Below are 27,018 nucleotides of genomic sequence, written 5' to 3'. Positions count from 1 at the left end.
GTTGTCTTCTGTGGGTGAACTAACCCTATAATATTGACGTTTATTGTAAATGACGTAAATGGTAATACTAGATCTTCTGGCTTATTCTTTAAAAGTACATGTACAAAAAAAAAAAGCTCCAGGTAATGGTTCACTCGCAGAGACGAGCAACAAAGGGTTAAAAAAAGCCATAGGGATTGTATTACACTTGAGTGGGAAGGTCATCTGTATGTTAATGCACTAACAGACACATGTTCATGCTGTAACCGGCTCTATCTCAGTCTAAACACGAAAGGGGCGTGGCTACATACATGTGGGCGTTACCCTGAGAAGATTGACAGGGCCGGTAAAATTAGCATCGCAATGATTAGTCAGTCCAAACACAAGCAATTATCAAATGAAATCAGTTCATGAGTAAAAACAACACAGGAGTTGTTACAAGCAAAAACTCGATGGCATGTATGAACAGCAAATGGAGTAAACAAGCTCACAAACACACTAGAGATGAACTTTAGACCAGTTCAACATCTACACTATCCGTACGAGATTTAGCTCACACCACACCAGCAAACATGCACTATACCTGTGGTTTTGTCTCCGTCTACACTGGTTTCGCCCATCCTTGTGGGTTTATAGTTTTTGCAAACAAAACTGCAAAAGAAAAGCAAAGCTTTTTTCTGCTCACATGAAGCACTTCTCACTGGTTTAGCTGACACACGATATATGCACTGCCTCCTGGGTATTTTTAGTGCCGCTGTACACACACCCTCTTTTGGACCTCATATGGGGACAACAGTTATAGCTAAACACACACACACACACACACTAATACAATTGACCCTTCGCTAGGCCCGCCTCTCAACGTTTCATCCAATCATTTCCCAGCATTCTGTGGGAACTTATTCCAGCAACTTTTCAAAATAGTGAAAAAATATAGAACGTTTTCACACCAAAAATAGTACTACGTAACCAGAATAAAATAAATGTTCATAAATTTATAAAAATAAATGTTTTTCTTAATGTTTTTCAAACCAACTTGTTATGCATGATTTAAGAAGTCAAAAAACATTAATATCGCGCGTATTTATATATTTATATTTACGACGAAAACAAAACAAGATAATTTTGTGAGATTTTATATTTAGGTGATAAAATAATGTAATCTGCACGGCGGAATAAGACGCTTAAAAATGTTTTTAAATGTTTTTTCATTTTTAACCCTGGGTCATTTTAACCCCGGGTCATTTTAACCCCGGGTTAACCGAATCCTGGGTTTTCTTCACGCTGCTCAGGGTTAACAATTAATCCTGGGTATTCATGAACTGATGTTTTCACACTGATTCCTAAACCATGGGTTAACGTTCTTGTTTGTGTATTTGAGGCGTCAGTGTCGTTGATTGAATGAACGCAGACCTGATAGCATAAAACCTCAAGCGTTGCGCATTTTTGCATTACCGTCTGTACTGTCAAGTTTAGAATTAAAGGGCTTTCTGGACCATAAAATAAGAATTTATTCAACAAAAGTGTTGCATTTTCTGCCTTGTTTACTCCCAAATGCTGAATTAATTGTTTATTATACAAGGCGTTACGTGACTGTCCAAAAAACGTAAATATGAGTACGCAATTGCTTGTCTGTTGCTAAAGCGTTAGCTGTAACATACGAACACTGCGTCTTATCACACTACTACTCACCACAATGCAGGTTTAACAGCAACAGCAGTGTTAACTAGAGACGCACCGATATAAACATTTTGGCCGATACCAATAACCTATAATTCTTTATATTTATGAAAATATAAAACAGTTATAGTTAAAACAGTTAAAGTATAAAACACTTTACTACATTTTCTTTTTTGAAGTTGTTGAATGTTGAACAGTGCGCATCTGAAGCGTCTCAGCTGAAGGAAATAATCAGCTTTATTTTCTTCAACCAAATTTTCTTATCGGCCGATACCGATGACATTAAAAATGAACATTTATCGGCCAATACAGATACTATCATGCATCCCTAGTTTTAACCCTAATCCGAGGCAGAGTTTCATAACCCCGAGTAAAAGCAGTGCTAACCCTACTGTTAAATTAGCGTCAAACTTGTACAGTGTGAAAGGAAGTGACGTTAGAATGTTATGACAAGATCCTTAGCAACCGACAGCCAATCACGTGCCTCCTATTGACGTACTTTTGACAGTCACAGAAACACTGCAAGTAGTTTCAGCGTTTGATGAGGAAACATGTCAAATGCTGACAGAAAACACAAATATTTTAATGAAGTAATTTTTACTTGTATAGTCCAAAAAGCCCATTCACTATAAACTCGATATTAGAGTTGGTAAGAGAGGACGCGCAGGGCTTCGGCGTTTATGTAAACAGGTCACGTGCTGCCTTCATCCAATCAATGACACTGACACCGCAAATATGCAAATAAGAACGTTAACCCACGATTCTGTTTGCCCAGGGTTTAGAATGACCCAGGTTTAACCATTTAAAGTGTAAAAAGCCCTACTGTTCATGTTTAAATCAGGGAAATCACCTCAAAAACTAAACTATAAGATAAATATTACGCTAATTAACAGTAAAGCATGTCTATTGTCTTTTTAACAAAATAACCTCGATGTACTTCACCTGTGTTGTGATCCTCGTAGTGAATCCGATACACACGTCTCTAACAAAATGCCATTTTCTCAGCTTTTCGCTCAAAATGTTGCATTTTTAAAACGGAACCACATTCAACTGGAGCTAATAATAACGTTTTTGTATGTTTTTTTTAAAGCAGTGGGTCTATTATTTTTTAAAGAGTTAAACTGCTCTCTCTGTAATAACTCTTTACTGTGATGTTGCAGCAATACTTTCGACTTCAGTGGCAGAAAGAGTGTGTAATAATGCTTTCCATCTTTGCAGCCTCTTTCATTGAATTCACCCGTGTGTGTGTGTGTGTGTGTGTGTGTGTGTGTGACGCGAGATCCGGAGTTCGTTACCTTTTCTGGACAGACTGCGACCCGCTTTCTTCTTCTTCATGATAAGAGTTTGACGAGTTTCAGTTCTGCATGACCATAGACATGACCAAATGATCTTTTTCTTCCCCCTTCCTCTTCCTCGTCTTCTTCTTTTGAGAACTGGTGTTTTCCCAGCACACACACACACTCCGCCACCTACTGTTCCTCTTCCTCATGCACGAGTTTCGCCAATACACTGTAATTCTATCCGAAATAATTCAAAGTTGGGTTTCTTTTCACTTTGAGGAGAAAGAGTTTCCCAAAAAAAAATAATAAATGTATATTACAAAATAATTGACATCGTTGTATTGAAATAACAGTTAAATGTTGTATTTATTTATTTATTTATTTTCGATGGAAAGATTAGAATCATTTTTCTAATGTGGGAACATGTTTCTGGTTCATTTGTACAGAATTCGCATTCATTTGCCATTTATAGCCTATTGATATTTGATAATATAGTTTGACAGGATATAGCATATTCTTTGAATTAAGTTACCTCTAATTTGATCAGTTTTAAAGTATTACAATCATTTCATACTTGTTTTCAATATACTGTATATGATATTATCAAGACCATAACAGTGCTGTGTTCTTAATGTCTCACTGTATGTTTATTGGTCATGCACACGTGATTTTATGCCTTGCCAAGTTAAAAAGTATGACTTTATGGATGCCATGGAGTTATATTAAAGTACTAGAATTCATAATTATACTTATTAATAAGAATAGGCTACGCATTATCGAATAACGTATGAACAAATTCGGTAAAGAACATGTAAAGAAAGTTCTGCACACTTAATTTCGACTACTGCCTAGCCTATATATATATATATATATATGTATATATAAGTTATAAGCAAAAATAGCCATATATATATATATATATATATATATATATATATATATATATATATAGGCTATGGCTATTTTTGCTTATAACTTCTGAACGGTTTTCCCAAAATTAATAAAACATGAAAACCCAATTATTTGGGCATTTAAAATTTTGTCGTAAAATACTAGGCTATTTTATGAATGCATCAACGTATTGTTATCGTGCATCGGCACCATGCCCTGAATTTACTGATGTTTTCACACTGATAAGTTTAATAAAATTGTAATAAAATATACAAATACTAATAGGGTTTGGTTAATTTAGCCTATTTTAATAAAACTGGTCGTTGTTGTTGTTTTCTCTTTTTTTTAAACTGGTCTTTTACTTCAACTAATCTATTTGGTTGAAATAGCTGTCCATCTTTAATTTCTTTCTTCGTTTTCAAACAGTGCATCAACAAAACTGATATGATCCAAAGCTAAATCTCACACACTTAAACATGTTCTGACCACACCATTCATTTGGTAACAGCGCCACCTAACGGTCAAACGTGATACGCACTTATTCTTAAATCGAGAAACCATAAACCTGGATTTAGATGTTTCAAATACAAAAGCCACAGAAATATGAACAATAACACATCAGCATAGACAGGGGACGCAGATTTACTGCAAGTCTATCTCTTCAAGATAAAGTTGCCATCTACTGTTTCTTCAGCACTGCATAGGTTTTTAATGGCTTTCAAACAGTATTATTATTTTAACAGCATTATTATGACTGATTCACAGCATCGGCGATGATTATTCAGAATGCTTTAAGAATTGAGAGAAACTGAAATAATATTTAAAGATGAAGGAGAATAATTAAAAGGGTTAACTCCCCCATAAATATGTCAACATTTAATCACGTTCACGTCTAAACCTTCTCAAAATATACACAATATTCACAATATATGACTGTGCTTTAGGGTTTAGAACATAAATGTGAGTAAATAATTCAAAAACTTGTCATTTTTTGCATAACTAAAGCAAATATCTATGGAAGCTTGTTTCCGCCACTGAATAAAAAAATAAAATAAATAATTGCGCCTTTTTATCTCACAATTCTGACTTTTTTTCTCACAATTGCGAGATAAAAAGTCAGAATTGCGTGATATAAAGTCGCAATTGTGAGATATAAAGTCAGAATTGTGAGATATAAAGTCAGAATTGTAAGATATAAAGTCAGAATTGCGAGATATAAAGTCGGAATTGCGTGATATAAAGTCGCAAAGCGAGTTATAAAGTCAGAATTGTGAGATTTAAACTATTCTGAGGGGGAAAAAAGTTAGTCTTTTTTTCCCCTTAGAATTGGCCTAATAAGTCGCAATTGCGAGTTTATATCTCACAATTCTGAGAAAAGATGTCAGAATTTCGACATATAAACTTGCAATTGTGTGTTATAAAGTCAGAATTGCGAGATGTAAACTCGCAATTGTGAGAAAAAAAGTCACACTTCTGTCTTTTTTTCTCAGAATTGCGACTTAATATCACACAATTCTGACTTTATATCTCGCAATTCTGACTTTATATCTCGCAATTCTGACTTTATATCACACAATTCTGACTTTATATCTCGCAATTCTGACTTTATAACACACAATTCTATAACTTGCAATTGCGACTTTATATCACGCAATTCTGAGAAATAAAGTCAGAATTGTGAGACATAAACTCGCAATTGTGAGAAAAAAAGTCAGAATTGTAAGATAAAAGGTCACAATTCTTTATTATATTTTTTATTCAATGGCAGAAACAAGCTTCCATAAATATCTCATTTCTTTGCGTGACTATAAAACCACACGATTGGGCGAATGCGAGTTCGCTCCGAAGCTTCTCACACTTCAGGGATTGAATGATCCATTAGTGACTTTACGATACTGCTGGACATCCTGCGGGAGAAAGAGAAACAACAGTAAGAACACACTCGTCGTGACACTAACGCGTAAACCTCAGATCGTCCCGTACCGTTTCATCATGTGTTCGAAGATCACCACCGGCATGACGGTTACCGTGACAACGCCTCCGCTGGAGTTAAGGATGTCCATGATTTGGGAGTCCTAATAAAAGTTCAGATTAAATGTTACACGTGGTCGGAGAAGAGAGAAGCCAGTGGATGTGAAGCGCGCGTCACCTTGAGTCCGATGACGTTCTGGCCGTTGATCTCGCAGATCTGGTGGTCCGTCAACAGGCCGTTGCGCGCCGCAGAACTGTCCTGGACGATGGAGCTGATGCGACCCTTCTTAAAGATGAAGCCCAGCTGGCCGTTCAGGTCCTTGTGGAGAGTAACGCTGCGCTCCAGTGGCCTGCAGACAGGGCTCGCTTTATCAGCTCACTACCAACACGCGCATTACATTACTAAAAGAAAGATAGCTAGACCATTAACCGACAAACACATGAACTACACGGAAACGATTCTGAAAAGAAAACGCAAATGTGGCGTTGCATCATCACTTTTTATTTTGCGTTTAGACGAGCGTTTTGTGCGCGCAAAAGTGTGTGAAATCAGAGAATGTCTAATTGAAGAGAATCGGCACTGGCTGGTTACTTCCGGGTTCTGGACTGGCTGCAGTAACGCGTCTCTGTCCATGCGGGGGCGCTCGCGGTCGAGTGCAGAATGAATGGGAGTCAATGGGGTTTCACCCACTTTTCTCAGGATGTAATTTTTTCTCAAGTAATTTGAAAGTTGCATTCAAATGGGAGGGCTAAGATAATACACTCAGCTGAAAATTGCATTTTTAAGTTCACTTATCTGTTTTAAAAATGTGATGACGTCACACAATAGCAGAATGCTAGCGTGATCCGGCCAACAACGGCCTAACCTGTAAGAAATCAAAAGGACATAAGTACTCGTTCATTCGACTTTTGGCCTATAATCTATACTGAACTTGCGGAATCAACAATAAAATCTATGTTGATTTAACGACAAGCAGGTGAAAGAGACACATTTAGCCGTTTAGCCCCATAGACTCCCATTCATTCTGCACTCGCTCATGATCACCCCCAGTGGAATTATAATGGAACTGCAACCAGGATGATGCACAACGGGGCTAATAGGAAGTGCCGAGGCTCTCCGTTAGACGGGCTCTGGTGAAATTTAAAGTAGTATGCACTTCAGGCGGCTAGGAGTGCATACTACAACAAGACTAACTCCGCGCGCCTGCGTACAACCTTCACTGTCAAGCAGACTTTTGCGTTTAACGCGGCGGTGGAGCGTTTTTAAGATTTCCACTCTGGAGGGTGGTTTCACTTTTTCGTCGCTATTATTTTTACGTTTTCACCCGCGAGCGTTTTCGTGTAAACAGGGCCTTAATACTCAGGCAGACACGGTAAATTAATGAAACACAGCCGACAACAATGAACCAACAATGACTGTAACTATGGTAACTAAAGAATGGCGGGAAATTCAAACAAAAGAACACATGTGACTGATGACAAACAAAAAGTCTAAACATAACAGAACCGTGACAATAACGCATTACTTTCTATGAAAAGTAGCGCAAATAGCTACTTTTTTCGGGAGTAACAAAATATTGTAACAGATTAGGGGAGCGCGGGGCACAATGTTAAATGTAACACGGACCGTTTACATAGTTCGTCAGCATCAAGCAGGCCGTCTTTCAGCTATTTTTCTCTCGCTGCCAGAAGACGGTCTCACGCGAATTTGCGGAAAGTTTTGATAATATTTCGTGAAGATACTGGACAAAGAGTGTTTTGACACCATGAAAGTCTTCTGAGTTGGGTGTATATACGTTTCCAAATCTAACTTTATATTGCCTTAATCACTGCCTTGTTGGCTCAAACACAGCACCGTTTTGAAACACGTCAGCAACTCCTAGCGACTGTTAGCTACGGTTAAAATATGGTTAGTGGTAACACAGTGTACAACGATAATCAAATGAAAACGAAGCCACACAACTTTTCAGGTTTGAGTATACATTTAACTTTGTTGGACTTTCCCAATGTTGGAATTTAAAACGTTTAAAATTAAGTGTACTATGAATGATAACTTGTTTATTTATTAAAAATATGGGCTGTTGTTAATGCAATAAACCCTTTAAATTTTTATTTTAAGCTCATTTGTATTATTATAACTGTAATAATAATAATTGTACATGCAGCTGCCACACACACAAATCTAATTTAATTGCAATTACAATATTTATAATTTTATTTATTATTATTTATTGCAGAACTAAGCAGCTCTTTTCTACGTCTCTATCCATGATATTGATCCATAACAGAAGGATGATTGGATGAGGGATGGATGTGTGGATATCTGTCTATACAGATGCACAAACAATATCAAACTATACAAATAAAATAGTACTGAATTATGTGTTACAATTAATTAAGTTGTAACATTTGCACTTCTGTCACTTTCAGTGCAACTGTACGAAAACGGTAGGTCCTAGAAAAAAACTTTAAGTGGTCATTTGTAGCAGAGATGTGTATGTTGCTTGTGTAAAAAAAAAGTATTAATCTAACCTAATTATTTTTTAATTAACTGAGCCAAAACCAAAATGCATTTTAAAAGTAACTTTCTGTTGGCGCTTTCAGCAAAAGAACATTAGAGGGCGCTGAAACCTCAACTGATCCATTCTTACAAACAAATTAAGATTTTATTTACTCCCCTTTCCCTGAAGATTGCTGCTTGGGTTTATATTTCTATGACATGCCGTGTGACGGATAACGATGTTTCGCACAGCTGGATATCGCTAACTCCCTGCTTCTGTTCTCCTCATGAATTATTCAGTCAGCACAACCTGATCCTCATTAATAAAACAGCATTGAGCATTTGAAACCTGCAGATATGCTCTACGCATGGTGTGTGTGTGTGTGTGTGTGTGTGTACCTGTCCCGCACAGCCAGACTGATCCTCTCAGGGTTGGCGTTCTTCAGCACTTTATGTGCATTATCGCTGCTCCAGCCAGCGCAGGATTGGCCATTGATCTGCAGAATCTGATCACCGAAGCGAAGCCCTGCCAACGCTGCCGCAGTGTTCGCCTGCACCAACTGCACAAACACACCCTGAACACACACACACACTACACTTTAAGAGCGCTAACACTTTACAATAAGGTTCATTAGCTAACTACCTTAGTTAGACCGTTCGAAAGCAAACGACTAGTGTAACCTCGGTTCCCTGAGATAACGGATCGAGTGTTGCGTAGTTCATCTCTTCAGTCATTTAAAGCTGAATCCTAGGGGGAAATGAGCTGCTTTTATAGACCCTTTTTCAGTTGGTAAACATGGTGACGTTTTTTTGTGGGCGGAGCTTCGGTGGAGGCAGAACGATCCCTCTGGCTGCTTCACTAACGCTAGTTCGCAAGGATTGTTGGCTTGTTTTTTAACAATGACTGGAGAAAAGCCGATTTTATCTTAATGTGTAAGGTCACTCAGTGTCCAGGACTGTGATTGTTATTTCCAAAAGTTATTTTTAACGGACGGATCCAGATTGGCCGACCCGTAGCCGCCTACACGCGATCTGACAGGATTAACGTACGTTACCTCGGGTGAGTGGCCTGACTTCTACACCTACCTTACAGAGAAACCCATCGTAAAGAGAAACTGAGGGCATATAAATCTTTAGATGCCTATATGGTCCTGTAGAAGACTTGTGTGTACGATCCGCAGTTCTGCCGAGCCAGCGCCGAGACCACGACAATGTAAAGAGTGACGTTACAGATACAGCATATTCATTTTTCATCAATTCTTGCACCAAACAACACAATAAGATGACATTTAATAATAATAAAAGTAATTTAAGCTCCTTATTATGTAGCCGAATCTGTGCTGGTTTGTATCGGCCGCCTCCAGTTTTACTTTGTGTCGCCTCCAGCTAGCGCCGTGACGCAACTGTGACATCGCCGCAAAAGGGGCTATTGGCAGATGCCCCGCCCCTTCTGCACTCTGATCGGTAGGCTGTGCCCTGATTGGCTCGCGCAGTCTTGCTGTTTCGCCATTGGTTCATGAGCAGCCAAATTATTATGCGATATCACAAAAGGAACATAGCTAATGAACACTTCAAAAATGAGATGATTAATGATTAAGTTTGATGAATTATGTTAATTCAAATGTAAGAGTGAAAAAAATACATTATCGACGGCTTTGAGGCGGAGGCCGATCTTCCCGTCCATGTCTTTGCACAGAACAACCTCCCGAACGCCCTGCCGAATCTCCGCCCTCTTCACGCCCAGGTCACTTCCTGTTACAGGAGCCGCCCTCCAGATCGCCGTGTCACTTCCTGTTACAGGAGCTGGCGTCCAGCTCGATCCACCGAGAGCCTAAAAAAGGCGTTGGGTTAGGCATTTGTGTGGTAACATCTATCGCCACTAGAGGGCGTCCTTTACATGCAATCACATCATCACCGCATGACACAAGCTGATTGGCCTCTGCTGATCCGGCAGCCAATGAGATTGCTTGAGCTCCTCCCCTTGAGATCTGCTTCAGTGTGTGTTTATTCATGCAGATCTTACATGTTCAGTGTGTCTGAATAGATTGAACTGGTTTTAAAGTGAATATAAACAAACTGACCACATTAAGGCCTTATTTGCACTGCAGGACTTGATTTGTTGACTATCTTTTAGAAGATGCCATCTTCTATTTAAAAGTGACCCACATCTAAGAAAACAACCCAAGGTAGATGTACTGACCCGAAGCTCAGACTGAAATAAGCACACACACACACACACACACACACTCACCGCACTGGTCCGGTCAGTGACTGAAGAGGAAAGAGTTTGTAAAGCGTTTGCATTGAGATTTAGACCCATAAACTCATTCAGATCCGGGTATAAACTTCCAGAAGCTCCTGAAGACAGAAACACAAACACGGGAGGAACATCTGATGATTTAATCAGTCTAATACTGAAACTGCAAACAGGACCAGATCGAAAATCCCAGTGTGATATTTTAGAGCTATTTTAGAGACTTTCATGATTTTATTTACTTTTCCAGGCCTGAAAATCTGAATTATTAACAATAACTCACTGAAGCTCAGCTTTAAGCCTTGTGTAATCATAAAGTATCATATATACAGTATTGTTCATATATACAGTATTCTCACCGTTCTCTTCAGCTTTCGGCTCATTCTGGGTTTGGGAAGGTTCAGGAAGAGCCAGAGCTTTTGATGGGCTCGCGTACGGGCTGTTCTGGGCCTACGGGAAAAACATATTCTAGAAATTATATTATATTAAAAGGTTTTTTATAAATTAACATATATACATGTGTGACCAACCTGCAGGAATTTATCCACCTTCATGTCTTCTAGAGATGGATACAGTGACATGGTTAATATCCCGTTTCCAGATCTATTCCCTAAAGAAATGCTGAGAGACAAAACATGTAATAATAAACTAGCAAAATAAATTAAACACAATAATAATAATAATAATCCGCTGTTGTGTTTGATATATATATATTTATTTCAACGTTTCCGCATTACGAGCTTACGTCACACTTGTCGATGTCAAACACAACAGTAATAAAGATATTAGATGACAAACAGGTCGTTTATTTCTTGAATGTGCAGTCGAGTTGGAGATTTAGATCATTTAGCGCTTTTATAGTGATAGTCAATAACGATACATTATAGCTATGAATGTGACACATTACTGTTAGCGCGTTCGCGAGGATGATGATGATGCGCGTTCACTCACCTTGACACTGCAGAAGAATCATTCGCTCGCGAGTCCAGGGAATTTACAGTGCAGTGAATGTCTGACAGCTGATCTAGTTCTCGGAGGTTATGGATGTGATGATGTCCGTGTGTGTGTGTGTGTGTGTGTGTGTGTGAGAGAGAGAGACTTCTGGATGAGGGAAATATATCCTCCTCGTCTCGAGCGCATGTCATCACCACGCGAGCGCCCTCGTGCGGCTGCGCAGAACTCTCACTGAGTGTGTGTGTGAGTGTGTGAGGAGGATTATTTACTGTTTGTCTGTTTTGTATTTCGTGTATTTTGCTAGTTGTGATTTTAGACATCCTAGATCTGTTGATTCTGATGGAAAAAAATATAATAATAATGTTCTAAGAATGTATTTTTCTAATATACTACGTAAAATGAATGCATGATGCAAAGAAACATGACACACACAAACACCTTAAAAACAAAGTGCACACACACACACGTAAAAACAGTGTTGTTAAATTTATTAATCCTCCTATAAACAGTAATATTGTAATTTTTCTTTTGTGATTTTTTTCAGAATTCTGTGAGATATTGTGAAATATAGGAACATTGACTGTGTTCCTAATGTGGGACAGTTTTCTCCCTAATGTGGGACAGTTGTGTTCCTAATGTTGGACCGTTGTGTTCCTAATGTGGGACATTTTTCTCCCTAATGTAGGACAGATGTGCTCCAACAGTTTTCTCCCTAATGTGGGACAGTTTGTGTTCCTAATGTGGGACAGTTTTCTCCCTAATGTGGGACAGTTGTGTTCCTAATGTGGGACAGTTGTGTTCCTGTGGGACAGCTTTCTCCCTAATGTGGGACAGTTGTGTTCCTAATGTGGGACAGTTGTGTTCCTAATGTGGGACAGTTTTCTCCCTAATGTGGGACAGTTGTGTTCCTAATGTGAGACAGTTGTGTTCTTAATGTGGGACAGTTTTCTCCCTAATGTGGGACAGTTGTGTTCCTAATGTGGGACAGTTTTCTCCCTAATGTGGGACAGTTGTGTTCCTAATGTGGGACAGTTGTGTTCTTAATGTGGGACAGTTGTGTTTCTAATGTGAGACAGTTTTCTCCCTAATGTGGGACAGTTGTGTTCTTAATGTGGGACAGTTTTCTCCCTAATGTGGGACAGTTGTGTTCTTAATGTGGGACAGTTTTCTCCCTAATGTGGGACAGTTGTGTTCTTAATGTGGGACAGTTTTCTCCCTAATGTGGGACAGTTGTGTTCCTAATGTGGGACAGTTGTGTTCTTAATGTGGGACAGTTGTGTTTCTAATGTGAGACAGTTTTCTCCCTAATGTGGGACAGTTGTGTTCTTAATGTGGGACAGTTTTCTCCCTAATGTGGGACAGTTTTCTCCCTAATGTGGGACAGTTGTGTTCTTAATGTGGGACAGTTTTCTCCCTAATGTGGGACAGTTGTGTTCCTAATGTGGGACAGTTGTGTTCTTAATGTGGGACAGTTGTGTTTCTAATGTGAGACAGTTTTCTCCCTAATGTGGGACAGTTGTGTTCTTAATGTGGGACAGTTTTCTCCCTAATGTGGGACAGTTGTGTTCTTAATGTGGGACAGTTTTCTCCCTAATGTGGGACAGTTTTCTCCCTAATGTGGGACAGTTGTGTTCCTAATGTGGGACAGTTTTCTCCCTAATGTGGGACAGTTGTGTTCCTAATGTGGGACAGTTGTGTTCTTAATGTGGGACAGTTGTGTTTCTAATGTGAGACAGTTTTCTCCCTAATGTGGGACAGTTGTGTTCTTAATGTGGGACAGTTTTCTCCCTAATGTGGGACAGTTGTGTTCTTAATGTGGGACAGTTTTCTCCCTAATGTGGGACAGTTGTGTTCTTAATGTGGGACAGTTTTCTCCCTAATGTGGGACAGTTGTGTTCTTAATGTGGGACAGTTTTCTCCCTAATGTGGGACAGTTGTGTTCCTAATGTGGGACAGTTTTCTCCCTAATGTGGGACAGTTGTGTTCCTAATGTGGGACAGTTGTGTTTCTAATGTGAGACAGTTTTCTCCCTAATGTGGGACAGTTGTGTTCCTAATGTGGGACAGTTTTCTCCCTAATGTGGGACAGTTGTGTTCCTAATGTGGGACAGTTGTTTTCTTAATGTGGGACAGTTTTCTCCCTAATGTGGGACAGTTGTGTTCTTAATGTGGGACAGTTTTCTCCCTAATGTGGGACAGTTGTGTTTCTAATGTGGGACAGTTGTGTTCCTAATGTGGGACATTTTTCTCCCTAATGTGGGACAGTTGTGTTCCTAATGTGGGACATTTTTCTCCCTAATGTGGGACAGTTGTGTTCCTAATGTGGGACATTTTTCTCCCTAATGTAGGACAGATGTGCTCCAACAGTTTTCTCCCTAATGTGGGACAGTTTGTGTTCCTAATGTGGGACAGTTTTCTCCCTAATGTGGGACAGTTGTGTTCCTAATGTGAGACAGTTGTGTTCTTAATGTGGGACAGTTTTCTCCCTAATGTGGGACAGTTGTGTTCCTAATGTGGGACAGTTTTCTCCCTAATGTGGGACAGTTGTGTTCCTAATGTGGGACAGTTGTGTTCTTAATGTGGGACAGTTGTGTTTCTAATGTGAGACAGTTTTCTCCCTAATGTGGGACAGTTGTGTTCTTAATGTGGGACAGTTTTCTCCCTAATGTGGGACAGTTGTGTTTCTAATGTGGGACAGTTGTGTTCTTAATGTGGGACAGTTTTCTCCCTAATGTGGGACAGTTGTGTTTCTAATGTGGGACAGTTGTGTTCCTAATGTGGGACATTTTTCTCCCTAATGTGGGACAGTTGTGTTCTTAATGTGGGACAGTTTTCTCCCTAATGTGGGACAGTTGTGTTTCTAATGTGGGACAGTTGTGTTCTTAATGTGGGACAGTTTTCTCCCTAATGTGGGACAGTTGTGTTTCTAATGTGGGACAGTTGTGTTCCTAATGTGGGACATTTTTCTCCCTAATGTGGGACAGTTGTGTTCCTAATGTGGGACATTTTTCTCCCTAATGTAGGACAGATGTGCTCCAACAGTTTTCTCCCTAATGTGGGACAGTTTGTGTTCCTAATGTGGGACAGTTTTCTCCCTAATGTGGGACAGTTGTGTTCCTAATGTGAGACAGTTGTGTTCTTAATGTGGGACAGTTTTCTCCCTAATGTGGGACAGTTGTGTTCCTAATGTGGGACAGTTTTCTCCCTAATGTGGGACAGTTGTGTTCCTAATGTGGGACAGTTGTGTTCTTAATGTGGGACAGTTGTGTTTCTAATGTGAGACAGTTTTCTCCCTAATGTGGGACAGTTGTGTTCCTAATGTGAGACAGTTGTGTTCTTAATGTGGGACAGTTTTCTCCCTAATGTGGGACAGTTGTGTTCCTAATGTGGGACAGTTTTCTCCCTAATGTGGGACAGTTGTGTTCCTAATGTGGGACAGTTTTCTCCCTAATGTGAGACAGTTGTGTTCTTAATGTGGGACAGTTTTCTCCCTAATGTGGGACAGTTGTGTTTCTAATGTGAGACAGTTTTCTCCCTAATGTGGGACAGTTTTCTCCCTAATGTGGGACAGTTTTCTCCCTAATGTGGGACAGTTGTGTTTCTAATGTGGGACAGTTGTGTTTCTAATGTGGGACAGTTGTGTTCCTAATGTGGGACATTTTTCTCCCTAATGTGGGACAGTTGTGTCCCTAAAGCCAGGATTCATCAGGCTCAGAGTGTGTAAGAATGATTAGGAGGAGCATGAAATGCTCCAGTATAATGTGTGAGTGTTTGGGATGTTCTGGAGGAGACTTTATAGAGAGCTGGAATCTTGTGTTCCCAATATAAGGTCTTTAACAAAAAATGATGCTCATCTTGATGGAAATAGCATCAAGAGGTGCATCAGTATTTGGTGTGTGTTCTCCTCCTGTATCGGAGCGGGACGTCCCGCGAGGGCGGCAGAACACCGAGACCGGCGCGCCGGGCGTCCGGATCCAGCGGGACACCAGCGTCACACAGATGGAGATCGTAACGCCACAGAGTCACGGCCAGGAACTGCTTGATCTCGTTAAGCGCGAAGAAGCGTCCCGGACACTCGCTGACACCGGAGCCGAACGGGATCAAGAAGTGCTTCAGTCGCCGCCCGTTCCTGAAGAAATGCGTCTTGCGTTGACCGTTCTCATCTAGGAAGCGGCCGAATCTGAACTCCTAGAAACAGAAGAACGTCGCGTTCACACGGCTGGCTCCAGCGTGATGTCTAAAACATGTTGAGTCAGAACTGAAACATGCCCTTATCTGCAATCTCTGGCATACATTTCAGTTCAGAGCAAGCTGCCTGTTTTTCACACTTCCATGCATTAAACATATTATCCTAGAATTCAAAGATGTATATATATGGTATAATTTTGGGCAAAACCAATGCTAAAATAGTTTATCATTTCTGTTCCTGTTTTCTGCGCCATGTTTGTAGTCCCTTGTAGTTTTCTAGAGTTTGTAAAGTAAAGTCTGGTCTTTTTATTTACAACCGTCTAAGTTCTCAGTAGTGACCGGAGAAACGAAGCGTTTGTAACTTTAAACGATTTGAACCGAAACGAAACGCTGGCGACCCCTGCTGGTCAGAACAGTGGAAGTGCAGCGAATAACTCAAACCATGCATAAAAACCACATTTCCCAACATTACATAAATGGTCTAAAACCTCATTGATTAAGAGACTGTGTATTTGATAGAAGTTTGCACACATACTGTGGGATCGGGGAAGATCTCGGGGTCCATGTGTATGAGCTGCGGGTAAAGAGCGACGTGATCTCCTCGCCGTATATCCGCTGTCTGACCCGAGTCCAGCGTCAGAGTGAAGTCTTCATTAGCGACGCGGATCATCATGGAGGCGCTGGACAGGCGAAGAGCTTCCTCGATTATACTCTCTGGAAAAAACAAACATTTATTTCACTTAGATATCCGTTTAATTGAAAAGAGCTACAAATATTCGGCTACCCCAGTTCCCGCGACAGCGGCTCGAGAGATCGGTAATCAGTTTCATTTTGAGCGTGATATCGCTTTTATTTAACAAGAAGTTAATTAACTTTTTTAGACACAGAGCTTTTTTAGTCTTTTGAACATTTCTTAGAAACCTGAGTAGAGTAAGAAATCACTGACCGAGGACAGTCATGGAGTCCAGCTGCTCTCGAGAAAGCTCGATTCGCTGGTCCTGGTTGGTTAATACCTGACCGGACAGAACGCTGTTGATCTCTGTGCGAGCAGCGGTGAGAGCGTCCGCAGATCTGAGGATCAGAACACACACACATCACACACACACACTGGCTTACGCTCCATTCGTGTACACCATCATCAAACGGCCAATAGTGAGTCTGAGACATCTAGCATTCTGATTTAAAGTGGTGAAAATACAGCTTTTAATGTTGTTTATGTGTGTGTGTGGTGTTTTAATCACTTATAAAGTTGATAAGTGGACAGAATTGCTGAGTATTTCCTCCCACGCTGGTGTTTCTGACGTCACAAACGACCTCGTAACCAATCAGATCAACGTGTGAGTGAGTGGAGGCGGGGCTCATCTGCATATTCATAGAACCGCGCATACTAAATGAGGTGTCGAGTTACAATCAAGATATTTTAAGGCGTGACAAAAAAAAGCTGAGTGAGTGAGTGGAGGCGGGCTCATTTGCATATTCATAGAACCACCGCGAATACTAAATGAGGCGAGGGTGTCGGGTTACAATCATTCGTTAAAACTTTCTGGTGTTGCTATCAGCGATGAGCTCGTAGTTAAACACATTTCATTGTCAGTATTAATGCTATAGAGTGATGACGTCACTTTGTAGGACAACTCGCGCCGCATGGGTTCGCTCGATCGAAAAGCCATGCATTTTCCCCATAGACTTTTGGAAAATCGCAAAAAATAAGATCTGTGTTTAACAAAGGGTTGTGACCCTCACACGTTTTGTCTAGCAAGATAATCTAATCCAAAATTTATACATTTTGAAGCCTATATAAAGTTTAAAAAACCACAAGCAGGTTATAACTGTGTGTTCTGTGTCATAGATCAAAACGTGAAAATATTTAGAGGTTTGTTCACCACAGACCTTATTTCAGGCGATTTAGCAAAAATCCCATAGGCTTTAGAGCGAGGGAACCGTAATGCTAAAATGCTAACTCACTTCCGCGTTTTGGCCTACAGAGTGACGTCGTAACTTCGCCACTCTATTACATATTTAACATGCATCGACCAGCACACGTGATTACCTGAGTGTGTAATACAGACTCCAGAAGGCCGCAGGAAGTGTATTAGCCTGCGACGCCCATAACATGCACACATGTGTCCGTGCTTTTCCAGTTTCGTCCAGAGGCATGCGATCAAAAGCCTCCATTCTGCGCTGAATCAGATCCGAGATGCATTTCCGTCGGTGAAGTTCATCATGCATGAGATCCTCGGCTAAAGCTTCTCTCGCTCTCCACACTCGCGGGCTCAATCCGATGGGAACGCCGGCCGCCAGGAACGGGAACGCGTGATCGAACGCCAGAAACTCCCGCATGCCAGTTCTGCTGGCCTGGAGAAAGCCCGGGTCTCTCCCGAAGAGCGTGACGAACCCGGCCTCGAACATGATGCGGTTCGTGAAGCTCTGAAGACCTTCTTCCAGCCACTGGTGTTCAGATCCGTTCTCTCGGTCCAGAACCGACTGTAGGTTGAACATCATTGACTCGCCGAGCTCCTGTAGAGACGGGCCTTGAAGCGTCTGTCGAAACAGCCCGTGAACTTCCCTGTAACTCTCACTAAACTGCGGTTCGTTGAAGTCAGCGTGACCGAAGACCTTGTGTGTGTGTGAGAGAGAGAGAGAAACAAACAGGAAAATCAGGATCAAACCTATAGGTTTACATTGCATTTATCTATTTTATTTAAAGTGACGGAAGTGAGTTTCGTCAAAAGAAATATGTCATACGATTCTACGATTTCAACATCAGGGGGATTACAAATATATACATATTGTTTGTATACTAGGGTAAGCATGAACAATACAGTAGGTTCTACACTACCTATCATGTCAATCCCTGAATGTTCAATCACTTTCGAATCATTTTAACCCCTTAACTGTCACCGTCCCGGTACCGGGACGCCTAACTTTACTTCACTATATTTCTATTAAATCCTAATCTAATTATGACAAATTATATATTTTTGGAAAGGTCTAAGACTTCTAATTAAATATTCGACCCCTGTTTTGTGTTAAAAAATTATGTAGGAAGAGTAATTAATGAATTTATGACAAGAGTGCACCTAAAAAAATCTGCATCATAACAGGAGTTTTGACCTTTGACACAAAAAGTTGATGCACCCACTTTTAATCATTGAAACTTCTGTTTTAATGCTAAAAGTTCATAATAAAACATATAATATAGTATTTTTCAATAAAAAATAAAAAGTATAGTATAACATTATCCTCTAAAAAATATAATATATATGTATACATTATCCTCTAAAATATAATAATATTTTTATCGCCTTTTTTTATTATATCACATATTTTAGTAGTTATCATAAATTAGGTATCATTTGAAAGCTTATAAACTCAGAATTCATCCTGTGAAAACCATTTTATAATTGAATGTTGCGTTACCATAGAAACGGTACTTATTTTATGAGGCTCCTCCCCTTTTGGGCATCCTTATATTTCATAATTTATGATCAAAACCTTTTCTAATCTTGACAAAACACATATTGTCAGAAAGGTCTGAGTCTCAAGGTTCCAAATTTTGTGACAAAATTGATATTTGGACAGAAATGTATTAATTTGTTAAGGTAGAATGTACACAACTAAATTCAATGGAATTCAATGGCACCCGGTGGCTATTTTTGGTACTACGCCTAAACAAAATCTCATGGGAACTTCAATTTTTGTGATATCAACTTCAAATTTGGAACATAACTTGGTTAGATTTATGGCTTTGATTTTATAGTAATTTTAGAGTAAAAATATTTTGTAAAATATATATTTTATATAAAATAAAAAATATATAGTACAGTATATTTGATTTACTGTGAATTAAAACTTCCATAACTTTTTCATACTTTCATTTTTTGAAGTGTTTTTACCTCAGCAATAATCTGCTGAGTGTTTTCTTTAAAACAAGACCAAACTTGGGTATATATTCCAAGGCATTCTTGAATTACAACCATTTAAGTGTGAATAGTGCATTTAACCCCCATTCTCAAAAAGGGGGGGGGTGACAGTTAAGGGGTTAAAAAACCAGCAAATATTCACTAAGACATAAAACACGGAAAATCTGCCATGATTAAGTGGATGATTTCTGTCAGCTGGTGGAAAACAAACACTTTTACCATGAAAATGTCATGAAACTACCACTATGACCAGTAGATGGCTGCAGAGGACCACTGTTCATTTCACTCACTTTTATAGTTTCATGAGTTCACGAGTTCACACTTACATACAATTAGAGGGATTAAAGCTTAAAGGGATACTCCACCGGGTTTTCATATTAAACTACGTTATTCCCTTAATTAAGACGAGCTGATGCATACCTCTCTCGTCTCAGTGCGTGCACTCTATCGCTCTGTATTGCCGCAAAACTACGTTAGCGCTTAGCTTAGCCCAGTGCATTAAATATGGGCCCAAAAGAGAAGCGAACAAACACTTCCTCGTTTTCCGTATTTAAACACAGTTACTCGATTAGTGTAACTCGACCTAGGCTGGGGACACAAAATAAAACGTTGTGTTTTTCTAAGCGTTTAAAATTGATGACTATATTGTATGGCGGAATACCATAAAAAGTGCTTTAGAGCACGTCAACTTGGCGCAATAATACCTTCACTGGTGAAAAGTCGTCTTACCGGCTCCCGCTTTGTCGCATGTCATGTTGGCTGCGTTGACGGAAATAAGAGGGAGGGGGAGAGCGAGGAAGCGGGAGCCGGTAAGAGGACTTTTCACGAGTCAGGTGGCGTGTTATCTCTACGCATTTTGAGCTATCCGCGTGTATGCGTGTATGTCTACGCCATTAACGTCCGCGTCATTCCGCGTTTCAGTACACGGAGTCAAATCACCAGTCATAAATGCCATTAACCCCAGTGACGGTTAGGTTTAGGGACGGGGTTGAGGTAAGTCATATATTTATATAACGTTAAGTCAACGGCGTTCATAAACACGCTGAAAGGCGATTATGCGTAAGGGACAAACACGAATAACACAGAGTTCAAAAACATTGATAGACCTGATATTTAGTAATAAACCAGAGAGAATGGTTAAAACATTCAATTTGGTTACCGGGCTATCGGATCATAATTTGACACTAGGAGTCAAAAACGCGTCCTAATTGTGGTGTAAATAAGCCTAGTCACCTCAGAATACCCAAGAGACAACAAAATGACTTTGAAAATGTAAGGAATAGCCTACTTTCTTACTCTGATGTCGACTCTGACTGTCAGATCTTTTTCTCCACAATTCAACGGACAATGAATAACTTCTTAAGGAGAACTAAACCCGACAACGGAAAACAAAAAGAGCTTCCACGGTTAAGTAGTGACATGCATAACCTGATGAAAGAACGAGACTCGGACTCAATCAAAATTAGCAACTGACTAAAGACTAAAGTTTGTAGGACTACGAAATAAGGTAACAAAGGAGATTAGGAAAGCAAAAGCAAATTTTTATCTTAATGTTATTGATCAAGGAAAGGGAAATACCAAACTAATATGGGAGAACATAAAGAGACTGACATGGAAAACATCATAGTAGTCATAAACAGCACTTTGAAATCTATATAAATAATGGTATTACACAAGATGAGGCTCAAATAGTATCATACTTTGTATCATCACTGATACATAACCAATCTACCAATCCATTACCCATGGTGCCTGTAAATTACGATAAACCTGTATTTGAGATTCACGAAATATCCGAAGCTAAAGTGACAAGAATAATAAGTTCCCTAAAAAATTCCAAAGCTAAAGACGTGTATGGACTGGACACAACGTTCTTGAAAGAGTTTAATGAATGTCTGTCTAGTCCATTGACACATATTATTATTAATAGATCCATTAAAGGATTAGTTCACTTTTGAAAAAACTTTTGCTGATAATTTACTCACCCCCGTGTCATCCAAGATCTCCATGTCTTTCTTTCCTCAGTCGAAAAGAAATTTAGGTTTTTGACGAAAACATTCCAGGATTTTCTCCATATAATGGACTTCAATGGGGACCAAACGGTTCAAGGTCCAAAAGACAGTTTCAGATGCAGCTTCAAATGTCTTTAAACGACACCAGACGATGAATAAGGGTCTTATCATGCGAAACGAGCGATTATTTCAAAACTTATTCCAAAACTTGTAACTTTTCTAAGGACAAATGCTAGCCTTGCTCTATTCTGTGAGGCGCGTTTGTAACGTCACGTAATACGTAATTACGTTCAAAAGGTCACGGGCAACGTAGCCGTTTAAAGACATTTGAAGCTGCATCTGAAACTGTTATTAACTGTCTTTTGGACCTTGAACCGTTTGGTCCCCATTGAAGTCCATTATATGGAGAAAAATCCTGGAATGTTTTCATCAAAAACCTTAATTTCTTTTCGACTGAGGAAAGAAAAGACATGGACATCTTGGATGACACGGGGGTGAGTAAATTATCAGCTACTCCTTTAATGAAGGAATTTATCCCAAAGCGTGGAAGACAGCTATAATAACACCGATCCAATTCAAAGGTCTGTAATTACAGACCAATTAGTACATTACCTATTGTGTCAAAGGTAATTGAGAGATATGTAGAGATATGCCACCTTAGTAACAGCCCATTTACACGGCGTCCTATGCAGTTTGGTTTTAGATCGAATCATTTAACTGAAACTGCTTTTTTGTGGAGAATGTGAAATCAAAGTTAGTTGTTGGGGCTATATTCCTAGACGTTTGACACTGTGGACCATGGTGTCCTATTAAAAAAACTGTCAATGTTTAATGTCCTAATGTAATAAAATGGATGCAGTCTAATCTGGAACACAGAGAACAAAGGGTTAGGGTTAACCATGAGGTGTCGTCGGCCATTGATTGTAACATTGGTGTACCTCAGGGATCAATTTTGGGGCCGTTGTTGTTTAGCCTGTACATAAATGATCTCCCGAATGTATGCACCGAGTCTGAGATTCAAATGTATGCAGATTTATGTACAGATTAAATTAAAATCATGGTTAAAGGACAATCAAGTGTGTACCCATATTCTGTAGTTTTTAAATCATCTTAATCATGTTTTGATTTGTTGTTGAATGTATTTTATGAGCTTCTATGTAATTTGTTTCAATGTATGTATTAGTTTTGTTGATAGTCTGAATGTGTTTTATCGGTTATTACATCTGCCCAGTTGAAAATTAGCCAAGATGGCAAAACTGGCACATTTACGTAAGCGTTTATTAATGTGCACGGTCCCTGTAACTGATTAAATAAATAAAATAAAACCAAAAATCGGGGTGGCGGTGGCGCAGTGGGTAAGACACATGCCTTTGGTGTGAGAGACCCGGGTGTGTCCAGAGACCAATGTGTCCCTGAGCAAGACACTTGACCCCTAGCTGCTCCAGAGGCGTGCGACCTCTGACATGTATAGCAATTGTAAGTCGCTTTGGATAAAAGCGTCAGCTAAATGAATATATGTAAATGTAAGTAAGTCGACGAAACCAAAAAAGTTTCGTAACTTCATCTACATTTTTAACATTTTGGCAACTGGTAAATACATTCACTAAGTTTCCTCAAGCGTCAAAGTATTAAACGTGTTACAACGAGCCTCGCGTTAGTTCGTGTCGTGTATGTAAATGAAATGCATACTATTCTCTCGCTTTCGCTCAGAGGTCAGAGGTCACTGTGGTGCCAGTGTTCATACGGCTCATTCTAGCTCAGCGTTACGTGACTAGTTTAGACATGCAATCTTCAACAAACTTGTCTAAACTGCAGCTCAGACAGAAGGAATGTAGCCTAGTTATTGTTTTATACCTGCACAAAAGAAAATTGCTCTGTGTGTGTGTGTGTGTGTGTGTGTGTGTCCAGTTCAAGCTTCCCTTGAGAAAAAGAAGTGCTCAGTTGTGTTGAATGTTACTTGCTGCGTATTCAAATCTAAAAAGTAGATTTTCCAAAACCTGTACTTGCAGACAGTATTTTAATAACATAAAAGGCCACTTAAGTGAGTGAGTGGAGGCGGGGCTTATTTGCATATTCACTGAACCGCACATACTAAATGAGGGAAGGGGGTCGAGTTACATTCAAGACATTTTAAGGCATGGACAATTATTTTCAAGGATAAAAATGTTTAATGTCATTTTGGTGATCAAAGATGAGTTTTAAGGGATCGACTACAGGGGACTTTAAGTGCACTTATTTTGATGTGTTGACTAGCACACTAACGTGGGCATCTTGTGATGAGCTCTGACAGACGTGGTGTAATCGATCTCACGCATGAAGCGTTTCCCAGAGTGCAATGCTTCGAGAGCCGGGTAACCCAATGCTTTCTTATCAGGAGAACAGTAATCAGTAACTTGATGCCCTTTATCCCATTTAAAAGGAGAATTCCCTGGTGTGTTTTCCAACCTTTCCACAGTTGAATGACTTGTGTTGGAATACGAATGTAAATTAAGATAATCCATAGATGTCTACATGCTAAGATGCATTTTTGTGTTCATGTTAGAAAGCAGAATCACAAATTTCTTTAAAGTCCCCCTGTGGTTAAAATCCAGCGTTTAATGTTGTTTATGTGTGTGTGGTGTGTTTAATCCGCTTTAACACACACCGTGTGTAAGTTGATAAGTGGACAGCATTGCTGAGTATTTCCTCCTTAAAACTGCAGTGAACCAAAAACACACTTTGAAATCGCTGGTGTTTCTGACGTCACAAACCACCTTGTAACCAATCAGATCAACGAGTGAGTGAGTAGAGGCGGGGCTAATTTGCATATTCATAGAACCGCGAATACTAAATGAGGCATTTAAGATATTTTAAGGCATGAAGAATTTTTTTCAAGGATAAAAATGTTTTCAAATATATATAATAATAATATATGAAGAGTTCAGATGCAAAAGCCTCTAAATGCCATTTGAAATTTTTTTTCTTTAATGATGATTTTTATCAAACTTGTATATTTAAGTTCAGTAATTTCACTTAAATGGCGATGATAAATACCTATTAATTGTTATTTAAGTGAAATTACTGAACTTAAATATACAAGTTTGATAAAAATCATCATTCAAGAAGAAAATTTCAAATGGCATTTAGAGGCTTTTGCAACTGAACCCTTCATATAATTTTGAGATTTAAGGGATACAATTACTGGGGGGCTTTAATATTTCTGTTGTTAAAGGGAAGAAAAGGAGATTTTTGCATTTTTGTCTCCTAAAGCGAGAAATAAAATAAAAAAAAAACATAGATTACAAATAAACATGCAAATGGAGTCCAAGCTTGTTTGATCACTTACCCGGTGAGAAAATCCAAGAGAAAACTTCTTAAAGTCCAGATTTCTGCTTTGCCGTACCACAGTGGAAAAAGAGAAAGGGTCCGTGACAAAAGTGAAGTATTTCCCAGCAATGGCACACGTGAAAACATCCCCATATTTCTTCTGCGTCTCTCTTAAGAAGTCTAAAGGGTTTGCGGCGTAATCCAGAGTGACTCCGATGATCGGGATCCAGCCAGAGACCAGCGGAGGCTCCCCGGGGCGCCTGCAGTCACACACACACACACACAATTTATAAATTTACGCGTATAAATTTTCGTATGCGTTTTTTTGTATTCGTGATTCGGTGGCTCTGAATTGTCAAAACTCCATTCATACTGCGTGCTACGGATGCGAAAAACGCAAAAAAATCAAACCCGATCCGATTTTTCCTATGACGGAAGAAAGTTTCGGAGGCGGTGTGCGAGCGTGATTGACAACGAGAGGTCAAATTTATTTTTTAATGTGCGAAAATTTCGGACGTGAACTTCAGACTCGGTGTGCAAGGACGTTCACACAGAACGCTTTTTTTATTTTTTTTATTCGACTACTACTTTTCCATTGTTTTTCAATGTAAACGCGCTAGCTAACGTGTGTTTGACCGTTATAAACGGAAATGTGCAGCGAGGTGGATCTGCTGAGGTGACGCTAACGCTAGCAGACATACCGCTAGCAGTGACATCAGTGGCAATCCACCTGTCATTCAAGTGGCCACGCCCTTAATTATGCAGAACTTTAAAGCTTAATTTAAACTGATTATAAAAGTTATAAAAATATTCACCCCCTCACAGTCGTCATGAAGGGCAACATTAGCGATATAGACCAAAAACACTTTTTGGACCAGACTGTAAACATGTTTTATTATGCCGTAAAGTTGGCCATTTTAACATGTGGGTCTATGGGATTGAGTCTCTTCTGCAGCGCCTCTAGTGGCCAGTGGAGGAACTGCAGGTTAACTCATTCAGTGTTGGATTCAAGAGACGCACTAAAAACACGCTCAAGATAATATAAGTTTATTTAACTTTATAACTTTAATAAAAAAAAACTTTTTTAAAAAACGTGTGCTTTCTGATCTTCATCTCGCGTTTATAATAGGAAAGAGTTTTCTGTGTAAACTTGCTTTCTAAAGTAGCTAAATGTGTTAACAAAATACATTTTAACGGCTCTATGGAGACAGCACATCACATATCATATTTTATTATGTTTCTGAATAAGCCCTCTATAATAGAGTCTATATCGTTAAAATGATCAATATTTTTCTGAAACACCATATATGCGTCTTTTTGTGCCCGTGTCCTTCAAAAACTATGACTTTTGAAATAATTCCTAAATGTCTACTTCCGTGATTTTAATATCTCAAAACAACAGTAACCTAATCCATATTTCAAATTATTTATTGAAAAAAGTGTTGAAAATGTTTTAAGTTAGACCTATGTTTATTTCACTGCCAGAAGTGAATCCATCACAATAAAAAAAATCATCATAATTAAATTATTAAATTAGTTAAACTAAAAAAAAAATAACGAAGCTATTTAGAGCAGGATCTGATATTTGTATTAATACACACATTGTGATTCGCCTGTTGTTGTGAAAGCACAAGTTTTTGTTCCATATTTGCATTAATATTCTATATTTGTAGGCTATATATAATCGCGTCTGTTAATTGAGTGCACATAAATCTGCAGTGACATTACGAGCAGATGTAACACACTTCTCACATGTGTATATGTCACATTAAGTTATGAAAAACTGCAATAAGTCCAGAAAGAGTGAAAGTGAATGAACTTTCTCTGATCTCACCTTCTCCGCGCGTGTCCGCAGATCCACACGATCACGAGCGTCAGGAGAACCGCAGAAACTGCGACGAAACACGGAGACATTTCGCTTTAACTCTCTCTCTACCTCTCTCTACCTCTAACTCTCTGCGATTTGATCTTTTCTCTGAACTACATTTTATTAGCGCGTTCCCGGACCTCGCCTTTAGGCGCGCCCCCGCAGCTCGCTTGACGCAACAAGCACACACACACACACACACACACACACACAC

At 39.4% G+C, this 27,018-nt stretch overlaps 3 protein-coding genes across 7 annotated transcripts in view; all 3 read right to left on the bottom strand.

Annotated features, from left to right (window-relative positions):
• unm_hu7910 (un-named hu7910) overlaps positions 1 to 3,185 on the bottom strand; it is a 28,317-nt gene extending 25,132 nt beyond the window's left edge. For 3 of the 5 annotated variants that reach the window (XM_039673141.2, XM_039673142.2, XM_039673145.2), the window contains exon 1: positions 2,955 to 3,116. In XM_039673141.2, the coding sequence (XP_039529075.2) occupies positions 2,955 to 2,994 (40 nt within the window). In that variant the 5' untranslated portion in view covers positions 2,995 to 3,116. Of the gene's footprint in view, positions 1 to 562; positions 631 to 2,954 lie in introns of all 5 variants that reach the window. The other 2 variants (XM_039673144.2, XM_089131352.1) reach the window with 2 other exon arrangements.
• A 1,330-nt stretch (positions 3,186 to 4,515) lies between these two features.
• On the bottom strand, positions 4,516 to 11,714 carry sdcbp (syndecan binding protein (syntenin)). The gene is made up of 9 exons (XM_039673088.2): positions 11,507 to 11,714; positions 11,086 to 11,176; positions 10,915 to 11,005; positions 10,553 to 10,659; positions 9,944 to 10,132; positions 8,701 to 8,876; positions 5,980 to 6,151; positions 5,814 to 5,905; positions 4,516 to 5,737 (listed from the first exon to the last, which is right to left on the bottom strand). Exons 1-9 carry the CDS (start codon positions 11,698 to 11,700, stop codon positions 5,683 to 5,685), a joined length of 1,167 nt encoding a protein of 388 aa, XP_039529022.2. The 5' UTR covers positions 11,701 to 11,714; the 3' UTR covers positions 4,516 to 5,682.
• A 3,293-nt stretch (positions 11,715 to 15,007) lies between these two features.
• Positions 15,008 to 26,956, bottom strand: cyp7a1b (cytochrome P450, family 7, subfamily A, polypeptide 1b). The gene is made up of 6 exons (XM_039673087.2): positions 26,772 to 26,956; positions 24,957 to 25,197; positions 17,747 to 18,312; positions 16,643 to 16,767; positions 16,232 to 16,410; positions 15,008 to 15,696 (listed from the first exon to the last, which is right to left on the bottom strand). The coding sequence occupies exons 1-6, from the start codon at positions 26,849 to 26,851 to the stop codon at positions 15,391 to 15,393; spliced, it is 1,497 nt and encodes a 498-aa protein (XP_039529021.2). The 5' UTR covers positions 26,852 to 26,956; the 3' UTR covers positions 15,008 to 15,390.
• Between the last annotated feature and the right edge of the window lie 62 nt (positions 26,957 to 27,018).

Source organism: Pimephales promelas, chromosome 1 (assembly GCF_988280905.1).
Source record: "Pimephales promelas chromosome 1, fPimPro1.hap1.1, whole genome shotgun sequence".
Taxonomy (NCBI): Eukaryota; Metazoa; Chordata; class Actinopteri; order Cypriniformes; family Leuciscidae; genus Pimephales; species Pimephales promelas.
The sequence above is the reverse complement of the archived record's forward strand: the minus strand, read 5'-3'. Positions and strand labels throughout refer to the sequence as shown.

What these genes read in the sequence shown, in the direction of transcription:
- sdcbp (XM_039673088.2), bottom strand. Translation starts at nt 11,700, where the DNA reads ATGACATGCGCTCGAGACGAGGAGGATATATTTCCCTCATCCAGAAGT. An exon ending in GATTCTTCTGCAGTGTCAAG is followed by an intron (nt 11,177 to 11,506) that starts GTGAGTGAACGC and finishes TTTGTCTCTCAG; the next exon opens with CATTTCTTTAGGGAATAGAT. An exon ending in TCACTGACCGGACCAGTGCG is followed by an intron (nt 10,133 to 10,552) that starts GTGAGTGTGTGT and finishes CGCCTTTTTTAG; the next exon opens with GCTCTCGGTGGATCGAGCTG.
- cyp7a1b (XM_039673087.2), bottom strand. Translation starts at nt 26,851, where the DNA reads ATGTCTCCGTGTTTCGTCGCAGTTTCTGCGGTTCTCCTGACGCTCGTG. An exon ending in CTCTTGGATTTTCTCACCGG is followed by an intron (nt 18,313 to 24,956) that starts GTAAGTGATCAA and finishes CACACACACAAG; the next exon opens with GTCTTCGGTCACGCTGACTT. An exon ending in AGTCTGTATTACACACTCAG is followed by an intron (nt 16,768 to 17,746) that starts GTAATCACGTGT and finishes TCTGATCCTCAG; the next exon opens with ATCTGCGGACGCTCTCACCG.